At 65.9% G+C, this 14,288-nt stretch overlaps 8 protein-coding genes across 8 annotated transcripts; 5 read left to right on the plus strand and 3 right to left on the minus strand.

The window, feature by feature from the left end:
- Positions 1 to 84: 84 nt before the first annotated feature.
- Positions 85 to 1,733, plus strand: MICPUCDRAFT_51303 (uncharacterized protein; the record flags this gene model as incomplete). Its single annotated transcript, XM_003061476.1, has 1 exon — positions 85 to 1,733. The coding sequence occupies exon 1, from the start codon at positions 135 to 137 to the stop codon at positions 1,731 to 1,733; it is 1,599 nt and encodes a 532-aa protein (XP_003061522.1). The 5' UTR covers positions 85 to 134.
- Positions 1,734 to 2,372: 639 nt separating this feature from the next.
- Positions 2,373 to 2,855, plus strand: MICPUCDRAFT_6434 (uncharacterized protein; the record flags this gene model as incomplete). Its single annotated transcript, XM_003061477.1, has 1 exon — positions 2,373 to 2,855. A coding segment is annotated over one exon (483 nt), but the record flags the coding sequence as incomplete, so codon positions are not given.
- A 553-nt stretch (positions 2,856 to 3,408) lies between these two features.
- MICPUCDRAFT_51305 (uncharacterized protein) lies at positions 3,409 to 4,018 on the minus strand (the record flags this gene model as incomplete). Its single annotated transcript, XM_003061723.1, has 1 exon — positions 3,409 to 4,018. The coding sequence occupies one exon, from the start codon at positions 4,016 to 4,018 to the stop codon at positions 3,524 to 3,526; it is 495 nt and encodes a 164-aa protein (XP_003061769.1). The 3' UTR covers positions 3,409 to 3,523.
- Positions 4,019 to 4,332: 314 nt separating this feature from the next.
- MICPUCDRAFT_70231 (uncharacterized protein) lies at positions 4,333 to 5,839 on the plus strand (the record flags this gene model as incomplete). Its single annotated transcript, XM_003061478.1, has 2 exons — positions 4,333 to 4,341; positions 4,499 to 5,839. The coding sequence occupies 2 exons, from the start codon at positions 4,333 to 4,335 to the stop codon at positions 5,837 to 5,839; spliced, it is 1,350 nt and encodes a 449-aa protein (XP_003061524.1).
- On the minus strand, positions 5,838 to 7,173 carry MICPUCDRAFT_63036 (uncharacterized protein; the record flags this gene model as incomplete). Its single annotated transcript, XM_003061724.1, has 1 exon — positions 5,838 to 7,173. One exon carries the CDS (start codon positions 7,171 to 7,173, stop codon positions 5,869 to 5,871), a length of 1,305 nt encoding a protein of 434 aa, XP_003061770.1. The 3' UTR covers positions 5,838 to 5,868.
- Positions 7,174 to 8,006: 833 nt separating this feature from the next.
- Positions 8,007 to 9,381, plus strand: MICPUCDRAFT_28700 (uncharacterized protein). The gene is made up of 2 exons (XM_003061479.1): positions 8,007 to 8,506; positions 8,608 to 9,381. Exons 1-2 carry the CDS (start codon positions 8,409 to 8,411, stop codon positions 9,350 to 9,352), a joined length of 843 nt encoding a protein of 280 aa, XP_003061525.1. The 5' UTR covers positions 8,007 to 8,408; the 3' UTR covers positions 9,353 to 9,381.
- A 154-nt stretch (positions 9,382 to 9,535) lies between these two features.
- On the plus strand, positions 9,536 to 10,497 carry MICPUCDRAFT_63038 (uncharacterized protein; the record flags this gene model as incomplete). The annotated part of the gene is given in 3 exon segments (XM_003061480.1): positions 9,536 to 9,634; positions 9,755 to 10,463; positions 10,465 to 10,497. Coding segments are annotated over 3 exon segments (816 nt in total). The 5' UTR covers positions 9,536 to 9,560.
- Positions 10,498 to 12,991: 2,494 nt separating this feature from the next.
- On the minus strand, positions 12,992 to 14,278 carry MICPUCDRAFT_51311 (auxin efflux carrier family; the record flags this gene model as incomplete). Its single annotated transcript, XM_003061725.1, has 1 exon — positions 12,992 to 14,278. One exon carries the CDS (start codon positions 14,276 to 14,278, stop codon positions 12,992 to 12,994), a length of 1,287 nt encoding a protein of 428 aa, XP_003061771.1.
- Between the last annotated feature and the right edge of the window lie 10 nt (positions 14,279 to 14,288).

Genomic DNA, 14,288 nt, shown 5'->3' on the forward strand with positions numbered 1-14,288 from the left:
TTCCGTTGACTCAAAAAACGTTTGGTGTCGCTGCATTCGCGAACGCGTCCGTCTCCATTCGTCCAGGGCGCCGAGCGGTGTGAGACGCGCGAGCGGTGCGCGAGCGGCGTGACAGCGTCTCACGCCGCGCCGGCATGGGGTGCTGCTCGTCGAAGTCGTCGACCGCGGTCGAGGAGATCGGTCCTCCCGAGGGCGACCACGGCTCCCCGGGAGGGGACCGCGAGAGCGGCGGACGTTCGACCGCGGGCGCGCCCTCGACACCGCCGAGGAAGCCGAAGGAAGCGTTCGGCTCGAGCGACTCGAGACCGGTGCCAAAGGCGCGCTCGTTCGGCCTGGACGACGGCGTCGACGAGGCGAACGCGTCGACGCGTGCGAAGAAGAACGCGTGGGGGGCGCGAGGTCGAGACTCGGCACCGCTCTTCGGGGGAGGAGATGGAGATGGAAACGCGCTCGAGGAGGAGGACGACGACCTCGAGGCGGACGCGCGAGCGGGGATGAAACGAGTCAGCGGGAAGGGAAACGATCAGCGACCGGCGACGATGCCGGGATATAACGCGGACGCGGAGGCCGCCGCCGCGGAGGAGGCGGCCGCGGAAGCGAAGAGACGGAAAAAGGCGAACAAGAATCGCGTCACCGATCTCGAGGACTACGACTTAGAGTCCGACGTGCCGCTCACGCTGGAGCAGAAGCTCGCGAGGAAAGCGTCGAAGAAGGACGGCGACGTCGGCATCGTCCGAGCGGAGGTTCGCGCGAAAATCTTCGGCGACTTCGACGACTTTGGCGACGACGACGAACGCGGCGGCGGCGCAGCGGGTGCCGACGGCGGGTTAGGGATCGGCTTCAGCGCGCCGCCGCCCGTCATCCAAGGCGCGAGTTTCAAGAAGCGATCCGGCATCGCTCCCGTCAACGCCGGCGCGAGCGGTGGAGGCTTCGCCGGCGGAGGCTTCGGCGCCGCGGGCTTCCCAGGGCCGAGCGGACCGGCGAGTCCGCGGTCGAAAAACTTTCTCGCGCCGGTCGTGCGTCGAACCGCGGGAAACAAAGCCCAGGCGTCGACCGCGGCGGCGGTCGACGAGCCGCCGCAAGAACCGCGGCGAGGTCTCGCGGCGGACGCGTTCGCCGACGACGACGAGTTCGAGTTCAGCGACGCGAAGTTGAAGGATGATTCGCCGAGCCCGTCGCCGCGGCGGGCGGAAGACGCGGCAACGTCGCCGGTCGACGTCGCCGCGGACGAATACGACGACGACGACTTCGAGGTCGAGGAAGCCGTCCGAGCCCCGGAGCCGAAGAAGCCCGATGAGGACGACAGCTTCGAATTTCGATCGCCGCGATTGGACGCGGACGTGGACGCGGACGCGGACGCGGCGGACGACCCCCCCCGGGTTTCGGTTTCGACGTCGTCGGCGCGCGTCGACGATCCCGTGCAGACGCGGCTGGCGGCGAAGTACGACGATCCCGGGGAGGAGGACGACTTCGACACGCCGGACGACCTGAGCGATACCGAGACGCCGCGAGCGTCCGTGGCGGTCTCGAGCGCGGTGTCGCCGTCGAGTCCGATGGTGTCAGTTCCCGGGGATGGTTTTTCCCCGGCGGCGCCGGGGTCGCCGCCGGCGGCGGCGACGGACGGCGTCGCAGACGAGGCGATCGAGGCGGGGGGCGAGGGGGACCAGAGCGTGGATTACGACGACTTCGGCGCGCCCCCTGACGACGACGACTCCGACGATTCCGTGTTTTGAGCGGTTTAGGCTTAGTATTAATGTAGGTATTGCTTCTCCATATCGTTTGTCGCGTGTAAGTTGTTCGTGTTCGAAAAACGACGCAGGAAAAACGGCGGGACGCGGCGCGGGAAGGCGAATGAGATGCGTTTCTTCCTCTCACTCTTCACAGCACCTTCCCAACCAAACCGTGAGGAGGTCACCAAAACGCGCATGGACGCCATGGCCGCGGTCGCATTTTTTGACGTGGAGGAGACCTCGCCTTCGTTTTTCGAGGCTTTAGGGCACGTCGAGCGCCAAGCCGCGCGCGGGAACGACGATAACGAAAACGATGCACCCTCGAACGTCGCCGTCGTTACGCGCGGAGTCGAGGGCGTGAAAGCGACCGCGGGCGTCTCGAGGAGCGATATCGAAGAACACGCGCCGCGTGATACGTCCGCGACGCGCAAACGTCGCTTACCGCCGTCTCTCGTCGGAGCGTCCGCGCGCGACGACGACGACGACTCGGGAGATCTGGACGGTTGCCAAATTCCCAATTCGCTGGTGGCTCTGGAGGAGTTGACATTCGACGGACAGGTCGTGCTCGCGGAGTCCCCGTCCGCGATCGACGCCGCGGTCGCGAGGATAACGCGCTTGTGCGCGGTCCCCGGTCACTCTCGCGTCGTCGGCTGGGACTTGGAGTGGGTCGTCACCTTCAAAGCGGGACGCGGCGAACGACCGACGTCGCTCGTGCAATTGTGTTGCGAGGGAAAGAGACCGGCGAAGCCGGTGTGCATCTTGCTCCGTCTGTGCCGCGCGGGAGGGATGACCCCCGCGCTGCGCGCGTTCTTCGAGGATCCGAGCATCAAGAAAGTGGGTGTGCAGGCGCGAGGGGACGCGCACAAGATCACGCGCGACTTTGCGTTTCACGTCGCCGGCGTGATCGAGTTGAAAGCGCACGCCGCGGAGAGAACGTCATCCGACGCCGCGAAAGGGCCGAGAGCGTTCTCGCTCGCCGCGCTCGTGGAGTGGACTTTAGGCCGCGCGCTGCCGAAGACGAACTCCGCGCGAATCAGCGACTGGGAGGCGCCAGTTCTGAGTGAAGAGCAGCAGAGGTACGCCGCCTTGGACGCGTTCGCGGGGCTCAAAGTCTACCAGGCGCTCGAGAAAATGGAGCCGCCGACGCGAACGACGGTCCTCGACGACGCGTCGACGGTCGCGCTCGCGACCGTCGAAGGCCTTCTCGGGGAGTGTTCCGTGGATCCGAACGAGATAACTCCCGCGCTTCCGCAAGAAAAGCAAGACACGCTCGCGCCGAGGCAGATCGAGGCGCACAGAATGCACCTCGAACTGGGCTGGAGCGGGGAGCGAATCGCGAAGGAGAGACGCGTGCAGCCGTCGACGTCGAACGCTTCCATCGCGGATGCGATGCGAGCCGGCCGCGCGTACAGGTTCGGCGTCCTCGGCGTCGCCGATCGCGTCCTCGACGCGGTTCGAGGCGCGCTAGAGATTCATAAGCTGACGCGCGCGGCCGTCGCCGCGGAGGGCGACGACGGGAACGGAGACGACGCGAACGCCGTCGTCGGCGGCGGGGACGGGACGACGACGCGCAGGGCATTGATACGCGCGGTTCGCGACGTGATCGCGTCGACCTCGAAGAACGCGGACGACGTCCCGTCGTGGTGCGACGTGGACTTCGCGCTCGCGCACGTGGAACGTTTAGAGCTCCTCGGGAGTCGTGATTAAAGTAGCTAACTCTGTCTATGTTGCCGTCGCGGCCGGCGGCGGCGCCGTGCCACGTCCATTCGCAATCGTCGCTCCTGTCGTTCTCGTCACCGCCGCGGCTCCGGGTCCTCCTTGAGTTTCTTCAGGTACTCCACCGCGAACGACAGCGGGTCCCCTTCCGGCTTGAACTCGATGAGCGCGGAGGACAGCCGGTGAAGCACGATCTGGAACTTGACGTTCCCCGCGTAATCGTGCACGTTCGTCTCGTTCGGGTCCACGAACCCGTTCTTAATCGCCTCGTTCCCTTCCCCCGTGAGCTCGCGCTCGAGGTAATCCGTGATGAACTGCAGCGGGTCCTCCGGGCACGAGCAGATCGTCGCTTGCATCACTTTCATCATCATCTCCTGCACGTCCATGCGCTGCCCGAACTCCTCGTTCGCGAGCTTGATCTGCACGTGCGTGCCCGCTTCCTGCCTCTCGAACGTCCTCGGGACTTGATGCCCGGGTTCTCTGGGGACCGGAAACGGATTCACCCACTCCTCCTCCGACGTCGGCGACGCGCCAACCTCGGACGACGTCTCGGACGACGTCTCGGACGTCATCGCGTTCGCGAGGTGCGGTGGAACGCGGTGGCTCGCGCGAGTACAGCGAACGCGCGCCGATCGGTTCGCCTCGCGCGTCGCGTTGTGACGACCGCGCGCGGGGGCGACGTCCGTGCCAAAAGGGGCGACGAGCTCTGCTGCTCAAACTCGGGGCGCGACTCGGCACGCGCGATGAGATCGTCCAACGTTTCGATTGACGAAGCCGAACGCCTCGTCCACGGCGGCGGCCACTCGCGCACGCGCGGTCGTTGGGCGAGGAGCACGGCTCTGACCGCGGACACCGCGCGCGCGCGGACGAGGCGTAGACTTTCGCCATGGGGAAGGTGCGCGCGCGCGCGCGTCGTCGACGAGATCTCGCGCGGACCGTCGCTCTTCGTCGTTTTCCACTCCGTCCGTCGCATTTTAGGGTTGGCTTCTCCGCCGTCCTCGACGACGACGCCCCGCTGACGCGTCCACCCCCGTCTCCCGTTCACGTCGCAGTCGCTAGCGCCCGGGGATAAGTACCGGCGCGAGCAGAAGAAGAAAGAGCTCGCGAAGAACAAGGCGCTTCGCAAGTCAGCGAGAGATGAAGCGTTCCAATCCGCCGACGTCGGCTCCCTGAAAGCCGAGCTCGCGAAGCTCGAGAACGCGAAGCGCATGGGGCTCGCGAGTAACGTCCAAGAGCAGCGAATCTTGCAGCTCGAGAAGGCGATCAAGTGGCACGCGGAGGAGAAGAAAGCGAACGCGGGGAAGAAGGACGCGCCCGCGCCCGTGGTGCCGAAGGTGAAGAACACGATCGCGGCGTTGAGACCAGTCGGCACGGAGCTCGCGACCGTCGGGAAAGGGCTCGTGGGTCTCGGCGAGAGAAAGCCGCAGGATTCCGTGTACTACCACCCGACGCTGAACCCGTCGGGGCGGCCGCCCGCGGGGAAGCCGCAGAAGTACCGAGCGACCGCGGAGGTTTGGGAGGCGGAGAAGGAGGAGGACGACGACGACGAAGAGGAAGAGTACGCCCCGGTGGAGATGTACGTGGAAGGGGAGCTGCTTCCTCCGCCGCGAGGGCCTCCTCCCGGTGTTCAGCCTCCTCCGCCGTCGGTGCCACCGCCACCGTTGGAGCCGCCGCCGGGACCGCCGCCGGGACCGCCGCCGGGGCCGCCGCCGGGACCGCCGCCGGGGCCGCCGCCCGGGGAACCGCCGGGGCCGCCCCCCGGATCCCCTCCCGGGCCGCCCCCCGGACCCCCGCCGGGCCCTCCTCCGGGATCTCCGCCGGCTTTCGACGACGACGAAGCGCCGTTGCCGCCGCCGCCAGGGCCTCCTCCGTCCGTCGGCGAGGACGACGAGGACGACATGCCGCCGGTGCCTCCGCCGCCGCCGACGGACGGCGAGGACCCGCCGCCGCCGCCGCCGCCGCCCGGCCCTCCCCCCGGGTTCGCGCCCGTCCCCGCGATGGTCCCGGTGATGGTCCCGGTGATGGTTCCGATGCAACCGCGCGCCGCGATGGCGCCGCCGCCCGCGATGATGCAGCTCCCGCGGAGGGTGAACGCCGCGCCGCCGGTCCCGCGCGCGCCCCCGCCTCGCGACCGCGCGGCGGCGGCGCACACGATCGGCGCGGCGCCGACGGTGAAGAAGCAGCTGCCCGCGCATCACAACCCGGCGTTGAAAGCGCTCGTGCCCGCGTCGGTGAAGATACAGCGCGACAGAGAGGCCGTGCCGCCGTCGAAACGGCAGAGGGTGCTCATCACCGCGCCGCTGAAGCAGGCGGGATCGGACGAGCCGAAGAAGGATGACGACAAGTATTTGGACTTTTTGGACTCCGTGCGGGATCTCGGCGCGTTCGAATGAGAAGCATCGTAGGTAGTCATAGACATCAGCTAGGGTCGTAGTCGCCGCTCGTATCTACTTCTATGATCGCGCGCGCTCGTCTCCACCTCCTTCGTCTTCTTCGAGTACCACGAGATCCACCTCAGGTCTTCCGGATCGTCGTCGTCGGCGGCGGAGGCGCGGTCGTCGTCCTCCGCCTCGCAGACGACGTGCGCGGCGCCCGCTAACAACGCGCCTCGGCTCTTCACGACGAGCTCCGCGATGTCCTCGCCCTCGTGTTCGATCCGCAACGTCACGAGGCCGCGCACGAGCTCGGCCTTGTCCGCCGCGAGCAGCGACGGCTCGCCGAACACGCACTTCACCGCGCCGTCCAAGCCGACGCCGAGGACGCTCCGCATTCGCTCGAGCGCCTCCGCGAACTCCTGGGGCGCGATCTCGTGACCGCACAGCTCCCTCCTGGAGCGCTCTAAGAAGACGCGGTGCCGCTTCGCGATGTGCGCGTTCATGTCCGCGACTCTCCCTCCCATGTACGGCCCGGAGGGAACGCCGTGGAACGGCGCGTCGTACGCGGCGAACCAGCAGCGCTCCTTCGTCGTCGCGTCGATGTGCACGGCACCCCACAGCTGCTCGACGTCCTCGAACGCGGCGACGCCGCCGGCTCGGACGGCGAGCGAGCGTCGTCCGCGGGGTCGCGACGAGACGCGACGCGGGAGCGCCGCGCTCGACGGGACGAGGTGCGCGACCGGCTGCGCCATGGTGTGACGCCGTGGTGCTGACTCGGACGGATAAAGAGTCGTTGCAGCGCGCGCTTTTTCGCGCGTCAAACGGCGGGCTCGAGGGCACTTTTTGGTCGCGCCTCCCCGGGGCGCTGAGGGACGGACGGACGATCGGTCGCGCCTCCCCGGGGCGCTGAGAGACGGACGGACGTTCTCAGCGCCGCCGTCGTCATGAGCTGCATGTCGATGGAGGACATCAAAGCCGAGGGCGTGTATATCCCTCGCGCGAAACCCGGGGCGCTCCCGGACATCGAGGACATCTGCTGGGACGATCACCACGAGACCGCGTGCGCTCGCGGAGACCACTTCTACGTCGATCCGTGCACCGGGCTCACCGTGATGACGAGGGTGAAGCATCTCGCGCGCGGAGTGTGCTGCGGCAACGGGTGCAGGCACTGCGCGTACGCGCACGAGAACGTCAAGGACGAGGAGAAACCGGAGAAGATCCAGGTCCCGAGCGTGATGCACGTCCCGAAGGAGGGCGCTCTGCCGACGAAGGCGACCGCGCTGTTCTGGAGCGGCGGGAAGGACTCGCTGCTCGCCCTGCGCGCGATGCTCGCGCCCGGGGGATCGTCCCATCTCGCGGGGCGCGCGGTCGATCGTCCTCGTGACGACGTTCGACGCGTCCTCGAGGAAGATTCCGCACCGGGACGTGCACTGCCGCGACGTCGTCGCGCAGGCGAGGCACCTGGACCTCGCGCTCGTGGGCGTCCCGCTGCACGGCGGCGGCAGCGATTGGAGCGGGTACGGTGGATACGTGCCGCGGCTCAGGGCCGCGATCGACGCGGTGCGCGCGCGCGGGTGCGAGATCACGGACGTCGCGTGCGGGGACCTGCACCTCGCGCGAGCGCGGGAGTGGAGAGAGGCGATCGTCGGCGACGCGTTGGGCTTGGAGGTGCGGTTTCCGCTGTGGCGCGCGACGTACGAGAAACTCGAGGCCGACCTCGCGAGCAGCGGCGTGGTCGTCAAGGTGACCGCGGTGAGGAGCGAGGCCGCGCGCGCGGCGGGGGTGAGAGTGGGAGCGACGTTCGGGGAGGAGTTTTGCGCGGCGTTGAGAAGGACGAAAGTGGACGCGCGCGGGGAGAACGGGGAGTTTCACACGTTCGCGAGGGTGTGGGAGACGACCCGGGAGCGCGCGCTCGGGGTCGACGTCGCGCGCGCGGCCGCGGCGTAGTCTTAATCGTTACGTAGCCAACCTTTACGTTCCGATGAGATCGTCGAGTGATGTTCCTCGTTTCTTCGACGTCGCCGACGTGCCGGGAGAAGCCGACCGGACGTGCTCGCCCGTGACAGGAAAAGCCGCGGAGGCTGGCGGCGGCACTGAAACTGCCCAGCGGACGCCAAGCGCCGGGGCCGAAAATGCTCCGCCGCGTCCGCGCGAGCGTCACAACGCGCGACGCGAGATGGGTCGCCACGAAGGTCGAAGCCGCTCGCCGTCGCCTCGGCGGCGCTCACGGTCGCCGCCGCGGCGCCGATCCCGGTCGCGAGATCGACGACGGAGCCCGCCGCCGCGACGGGACAGCCGCGATCGACGCGACCGCGGCGGTGGTGCCGATCGCGGAAGAGGCGGCGGCGGCGACGGACGCGGACGCGGGGCCTCGCCCGAGTACGCGCCGTACCGCAAAGACTACGATCGCGGTCGCGGACCGCCGAGGGATAACCGCGGCTACGGCGGCTACGGCGGCAGGGGCGGTCCCCCCGGCCCGCCCGGTCGCGGAGGCGGGGGCGACGATCCCGGGGACGAGGAGCTTCGCGCGAAGGCGGTCGATTATCAGGACTTCCGCAGGCTGAAGCGCGAGAAGCTCTCGAAGACGATGTTCATGTGGGCGAACACGCCGAGCCCGTCGCCGGAGCCGCAGTTAGAGCCGCCGCGCGAGGAAGAGAAACCCGCGAAGGTCGAAGACGAGAAGAGGTGCGCTCGATCTCGCGCCTCCGCCAAACCTAAAATCACGTCGTCGCGCCCCCGTCGCGAGCTCACGCCTCCCGTTTCGTCGACCCTCTCTCCCGTCGCAGCGACTCGGACGCGCCCGCGAAGAAGAAAACGAAAAAGAGAAAGAAGAGAGAGTCCCCTCCCCCGAAGAAGAAGAAGAGCGGGAAGAGACGCAAGAGAAAGGCGAAGTCGCCGTCCTCGAGCAGCAGCAGCAGCAGCAGCAGCAGCAGCGGCAGCAGCGGCGGCGACTCTTCGTCGTCGTCGAGCGGCAGAAGCTCGAGCGGTTCGAGCGACGACGACGCGGCCGGCGGCGCGGACGGACCAGGAGGCGCGGAAGGCGCGGACGAAGCCCGCAGGTTCCAGGAGTTCCTGGAGAAGCAAAAAACGCACGAGGCCGAGGCGGCGGCGGCGGCGGCGACGGCGGCGGCGGCGGCGGCGGAAGCCGGCGGGGACGACTTCGTCGGTCCGGCGCCTCCGCCGCAAGTCGTGCACGCGAGCGGGTCGGACTTTGGTCAAGCGCTGCGACCGGGAGAGGGCGACGCGATGGCGCAGTACGTCCAGGCGGGGAAGCGCATCCCGCGAAGAGGTGAGGTCGGTCTGTCCGCGGACGAGATCTCCCGATTCGAGGATCTCGGATACGTGATGAGCGGGTCGCGGCACTCGAGGATGAACGCGATTCGGATTCGGAAGGAGAACCAGGTGTACAGCGCGGAGGAGAAGGCGGCGCTGGCGATGATCAACTACGAAGAGAAGGCGCTCAGGGAGCAGAAGGTGATGGCGGACTTGAAGAAATTAGTCGAGGACGCCACGGGGGGCGCGGGTAACTAGCCTTGAGAAGAGGAAACACACACACTGTCAGACAGACCCTTTCTCGCACGCAAATCAAGTGCACGCACGACCTGACGACCTCCAGCTCCCACTCGAGCAACGCCATGCTGAGTTTGACGCGCGTTTTTTCGACCGAGATTCTCCGGGCGATTGAACCCGCGCCCCCCCCATACTGAACGCGCGCGACGGTGGTCGCCGCTCAAGAGAGATGGGCAGCGTGCCGTCCAAGGCCAAGAGGGTCAAACCCGGGGGTGATGGCGCGCCGAGCAAACCCGCAGTCGGGTGAGCCGCGCTCGCCCGAGACCAAAGCACCCCCAATTCGGAATCGGTCGTTCGACCGTCCGAACAACAATGCGAGGCGACTAACAACGCCCACTACCTACCCGTCCATCACACCCGCAGGGAAGTCAATGACGAAGACGTGAAAGCGGAGGCGATGAAGATAGAGGACATGTCCCAGACCGAGCGCCTGGACTTCATCATGGGGACAGAACGACACGCGGTCGGGAGGAGGGAAGAGCACGTCGTCACCGAGAAACTGAAAGAGCGCGTGACCGAACTCGCCAATCGCATGGACGAGTCGCTGAATTTCAAGGCGCAGACGAAAGCGCAACGAGCGGCGGCTGCGAAGTCCGCCGCGCACGCGGAGGAGCTACCGATCTTGAAGCGCTCGCACTCGCTGAACTGGCGCGAGAGAGTCGCGCGGGCGAAGGAGCACGCCGCGGCGACGTTGTCCGTATTGCAAATCCTCGATTTCGGGCTGACGAGCAAGAGGAGGAACTACTTCGACACGATGCCCCCCGCGATAGAAGAGGCCCTGGACGACGACTACCCGAGTTTCCTAGCGGAGTACGCGAAGGCTAAGAAGGCGATCTCGGAGATCAAGGAGGAGGCGGACAAGAACCGCGCGGCCAAGGAAAAAGAGGTGGCGGAGAAGAAGAGCGGCAGATTGAAAGCGAAAGCGAAGCAGGCGGTCGCGAAGAGAAAGGCTCTCGTTAAGGCAGCGAAAGAAACCCAAGAGGAGCGAACTGACGTTTTCGTCTCGGAAGACGATCACGACGATGACGACATACAGCACTTATTCGACGCCGCCGCCGCGGCGAAGCTGCTTAAAGACACCGAGATGCTTCTGGGCGTGCCCGTGACGGATGAAAGAGTGGATTCGTCTTTGCGACTCCTTGACGTGTTCCTGTCGCGCGCGAACGAATTCGCGGGGCTCGAGACCTTGACGGACGCGGAAGGAGAGAAGAAGATGAAAGATCCGCTCTTGTGTCCGCTGTTGCAGTCGCACAAGACGTGGTTGACGAACCCGGCGTCGAAAGCGGACGTGATGCGTTGGACCTCGGACGCGAAATCGAACGCGAAGTACGGGAAGACTGCCGTGATCATCTTCGCCGGGGACCTCGGGCCGGTGCAAGTAGACGGAAACAGACAGCCGCTGTATTCTATGGATCCTTACGAGCTCCTCATCGAGATGGAACAAAAGACTCGAGACGAAGAGCACGAGATCGCGAAAAGTCGTTACCTGAAGAGTCCGGAGTATAAGGAAGAGAGAGACGCGGCAATAGCTCGCGGAGAGTTCGACGAAGACGCGTCGCCGGTTTTCCCGTTCGGGCCGCCTCCGCGGATACGCGCTCCCCCGACGCACGTGGAGCACATGTCCTTCGGTTCTCGGATGATGACGCAACTCGTAAACGACGTCACAGAAAATTGCGGCGCTAAGGCGGCGGGGTTGCTGCCGGTCATAATAATAACCTCCGACGCGACCGAGTCGATGATTCTGAAAGATTTCCACGCGAACGATTATTACGGCTTGAACAAAGAGAAGTTGCTCTTCGTGAACCAGCCGAGTATGCCGGGGTTTCGATACGTCGAAGATCTGAACATATTTCGTGAAGATAGCACATCGAAACCTGGGCGTTACGGTTCGGCGCACGCCATGGAGCTCCTTACGTACCCGGGCGAGGCGTATAAGATAGTGGGCAACCGCGGAACGAAAGGGCACGTCGTGGAGAGCGCTATGGACATCTTGTCCACGCAAGGGGTTGAGTGGATTTACAAGACGCACATCAGGCTCATCCAGGATTCGGGGTTCGACGTGAACTTTCAAGCGCACGTCATGCACCTGGAAGAGCAGCACAAGATGAATTTGGTATTTAAAGCGGTCCAGACTTCGCTGCACAGCTGTCGGAAGTGGGGGAACATCGTCGCGCATCGTCCGACGACGAAAGAGGGTGCATACACGAAATATCTAGCGCGCATCTTCAACGTGGACGAGCTCAACACGAGCGCGGGCAATGCGGTGATGACGAAGATGTTCAACGAGGGCGACGGCGAAGGGAACTCGATGATGTACAGCGACACGGGCGTTTGGATGATAAAACTCTCCGCGCTGCAGTCGGCGATGGACGGTTTTCGGTTCACGCCCTCGTTCTGTCTGGAACACAAACTAGGAGACGCTCAACCGATGCGCCATCTCAAGGCGGTCCCCGCGGTGTACCCGCAGATTGACGCGAACGATTTGACGCACGTCGACGCGATCCGGTCCATGGGGGTCCTCATCGACCCCGCGGCGGATGCCCTGAAAGACGTGGGCGCTGACTATGTTGAAGATCCGATGCGTCTCGCGATGTTCATGAACACGGTGCAGGACGCCAACGTCGGTTTTCAGACGTTAGTGAAGAAGAGCGTGATGGCGATGGCGGCGAAAGGGCTCGAGGGGGGCGCGGCGCTCGTGCTCGGGTCGACGTCGTCGACGACGCGGCACGAATTCATGGTGTGCATTGATAACAACGATCAGTGCAAGCACGCCTTAGAGATCGTCGACGGCTTGACCCTCGCCGGGGTGGACAAGATCCACCTCGTGAACGTGTGCAAGGTTCAGGATGAACCCAAAGCGCGGAAGATGCTGTCGCAGTTCGACGTGGAGGCGGTGGTGCCCGTGGTGAGACACGTTTTGATCCAGCAAGCGGGGTTGAGCGTGCCTGACATGCTCGTCCAACACGCCATGGAGATCCAAGCCACGATGATCGTCGTCGCGTCCGTGAAACTCGATCGATCCGTGGAGACGAAGATTGGCTCGGTCGCCGTCGCGCTCACGCGTAAGCCGCTGCCGTGCTCGCTGCTCGTCGTCAAGTCGCACTCGCAGGCGCACGATAACATCGACAAGCACGTCAATTGGATGCTCGGAGTGGAACCGTCGTCGCTGGCGATGTTCGAGTGGGTGAGTGAACTCGCTCGGAGGGGGAAAGACAGGATGCACTTCGTGAACTGCAGTGGAACGGAACTCAGCGCGGGTGTGTCGCGCGACGGAGGAAACTCGAGCAACCTCCTCAGTCTGTTCAAGGACAAATCGATCGCCCGCGGGTACACGCCGTTCACGCACAACGTCGACGGCAAAGCGGCCGTCGAGCTTCCGAAACTGATGCAGACCGTCAAGGCGGACTTCTTAGTCGTCTCTGCGTCGAAAAAATCCGGTGAGGTCTCGAAAGGGTGCAGCCGGATCCTGAAGGACCCGAAGACGTCCGCGGTGCTGTTCTTCAAACACCCGGTGAATATGGACTTTGTCTTGTAGCGCGTGGCGCGAGAAAAGTCGACACGTTAGATGACTTAGATAACGTGTACTGTAACAGCGCGCGTTCACCCTACGAATATCCCCCCCCTCGCGACGGCGGCGAATGACGCGCGCGTCCCGACGTTCCCTTCCCGCGAACGCGCGACGGCCGCCGCCGCGTGAAACCGTCCCCGAACCGTTCGCACTCCCGGTTTCAAAACCAGACTCGGGACTCTTCCGCGCCGCGACTCGATCGCTCCCGCGACCGTCCCGACGACGACCGTCCTTCGCCTCGGAAAACGCTCCGCGCGCGCCGCCGCGCTCGCGCTCGCCGCCGCGGGCGTCGGCGTCTCGTCCGCGCGTCTCGTCCTCCTCGCGCCCGCCGCGCCCAAAGCCGCGAGCGCGACGCCCGCCGCGAACACCCTCGGCGCGAGCGCGGCCGGGCTCGCGAAGTCCGCGTTCGCGACGATAAGAAGCAGAGCGAACGAGCACACGTTCGCGAGGTTCACCGCGCTCGCGCCGAGGCCGATGTCGCATCCGTACTCGATCGCGAACGTCACCGTGAGCAGCGGCACCGGGGAGATCAACGCGGCGAGGACGACGCCCGCGCACGCGCCGCCCATCGCGCTCGCGGTCGTGAATAACACCGCGGCGCCGAGGAGGAGGGAGGCGCCGTATCTGAGACATAACAACGACGCGATGTCGCGCAGCTGGCCGGGTCTCAACACCGGATCGAACAGGATCCCGAGCGCGAGCAGCGCGAGCGGCTTGTTCGCCGCCGCGAGCGAGGACGTGAACGCCACCACCGGCGACGGGAGGGACCACCCGAGGACTTGCAGCGCGACGCCGACGAAGAGCGCGAGCATGCACGGGCTCGTGAGCTGCTTGCCCACGTTCGCGAGCGCCGCGGGCGGGGAGAACGACTTCCCCGCGACCGCGGAGGCGTACAAGAGCGGCGCGAAGACGAGCAGCGACCACTGATTCACGGCGTCGAAGAGGACCAAGCGCGTGAGACCCTCCGCGCCCCACACCGCGTCGACGAGGGGGTAGCAGAACGTTCCCAGGTTCACGCCGACCGTGGACCCGGTCATGAGCGCCAAGTCTTTCGGTTCTCTTCCGCCGCCTCGAAACGCGAAGTGCGCGAGGAACAGGACGCCGGCTTGCGCGAGCGCGCACGCGGCCACGGACGCGGACTGCGCGTCGAACGTGAGGGACGCGAAGACGACGAGGAGCACCGAGGGCAGCGTCGCGTTGAACAGGACCTTGAGCAGGGCTTTCCCGACGTCGATGTCCACGAGGCCGATCTTGCGAAGGAAGTATCCGAACGCTATCGTGCTCACCGCGAGGGCGAGGCGCGCGTTCACGTCGCTCATCGCGCGCGTC

The sequence above is a fragment of the Micromonas pusilla genome, assembly GCF_000151265.4.
Source record: "Micromonas pusilla CCMP1545 genomic scaffold MICPUCscaffold_10, whole genome shotgun sequence".
NCBI lineage: Eukaryota > Viridiplantae > Chlorophyta > Mamiellophyceae > Mamiellales > Mamiellaceae > Micromonas > Micromonas pusilla.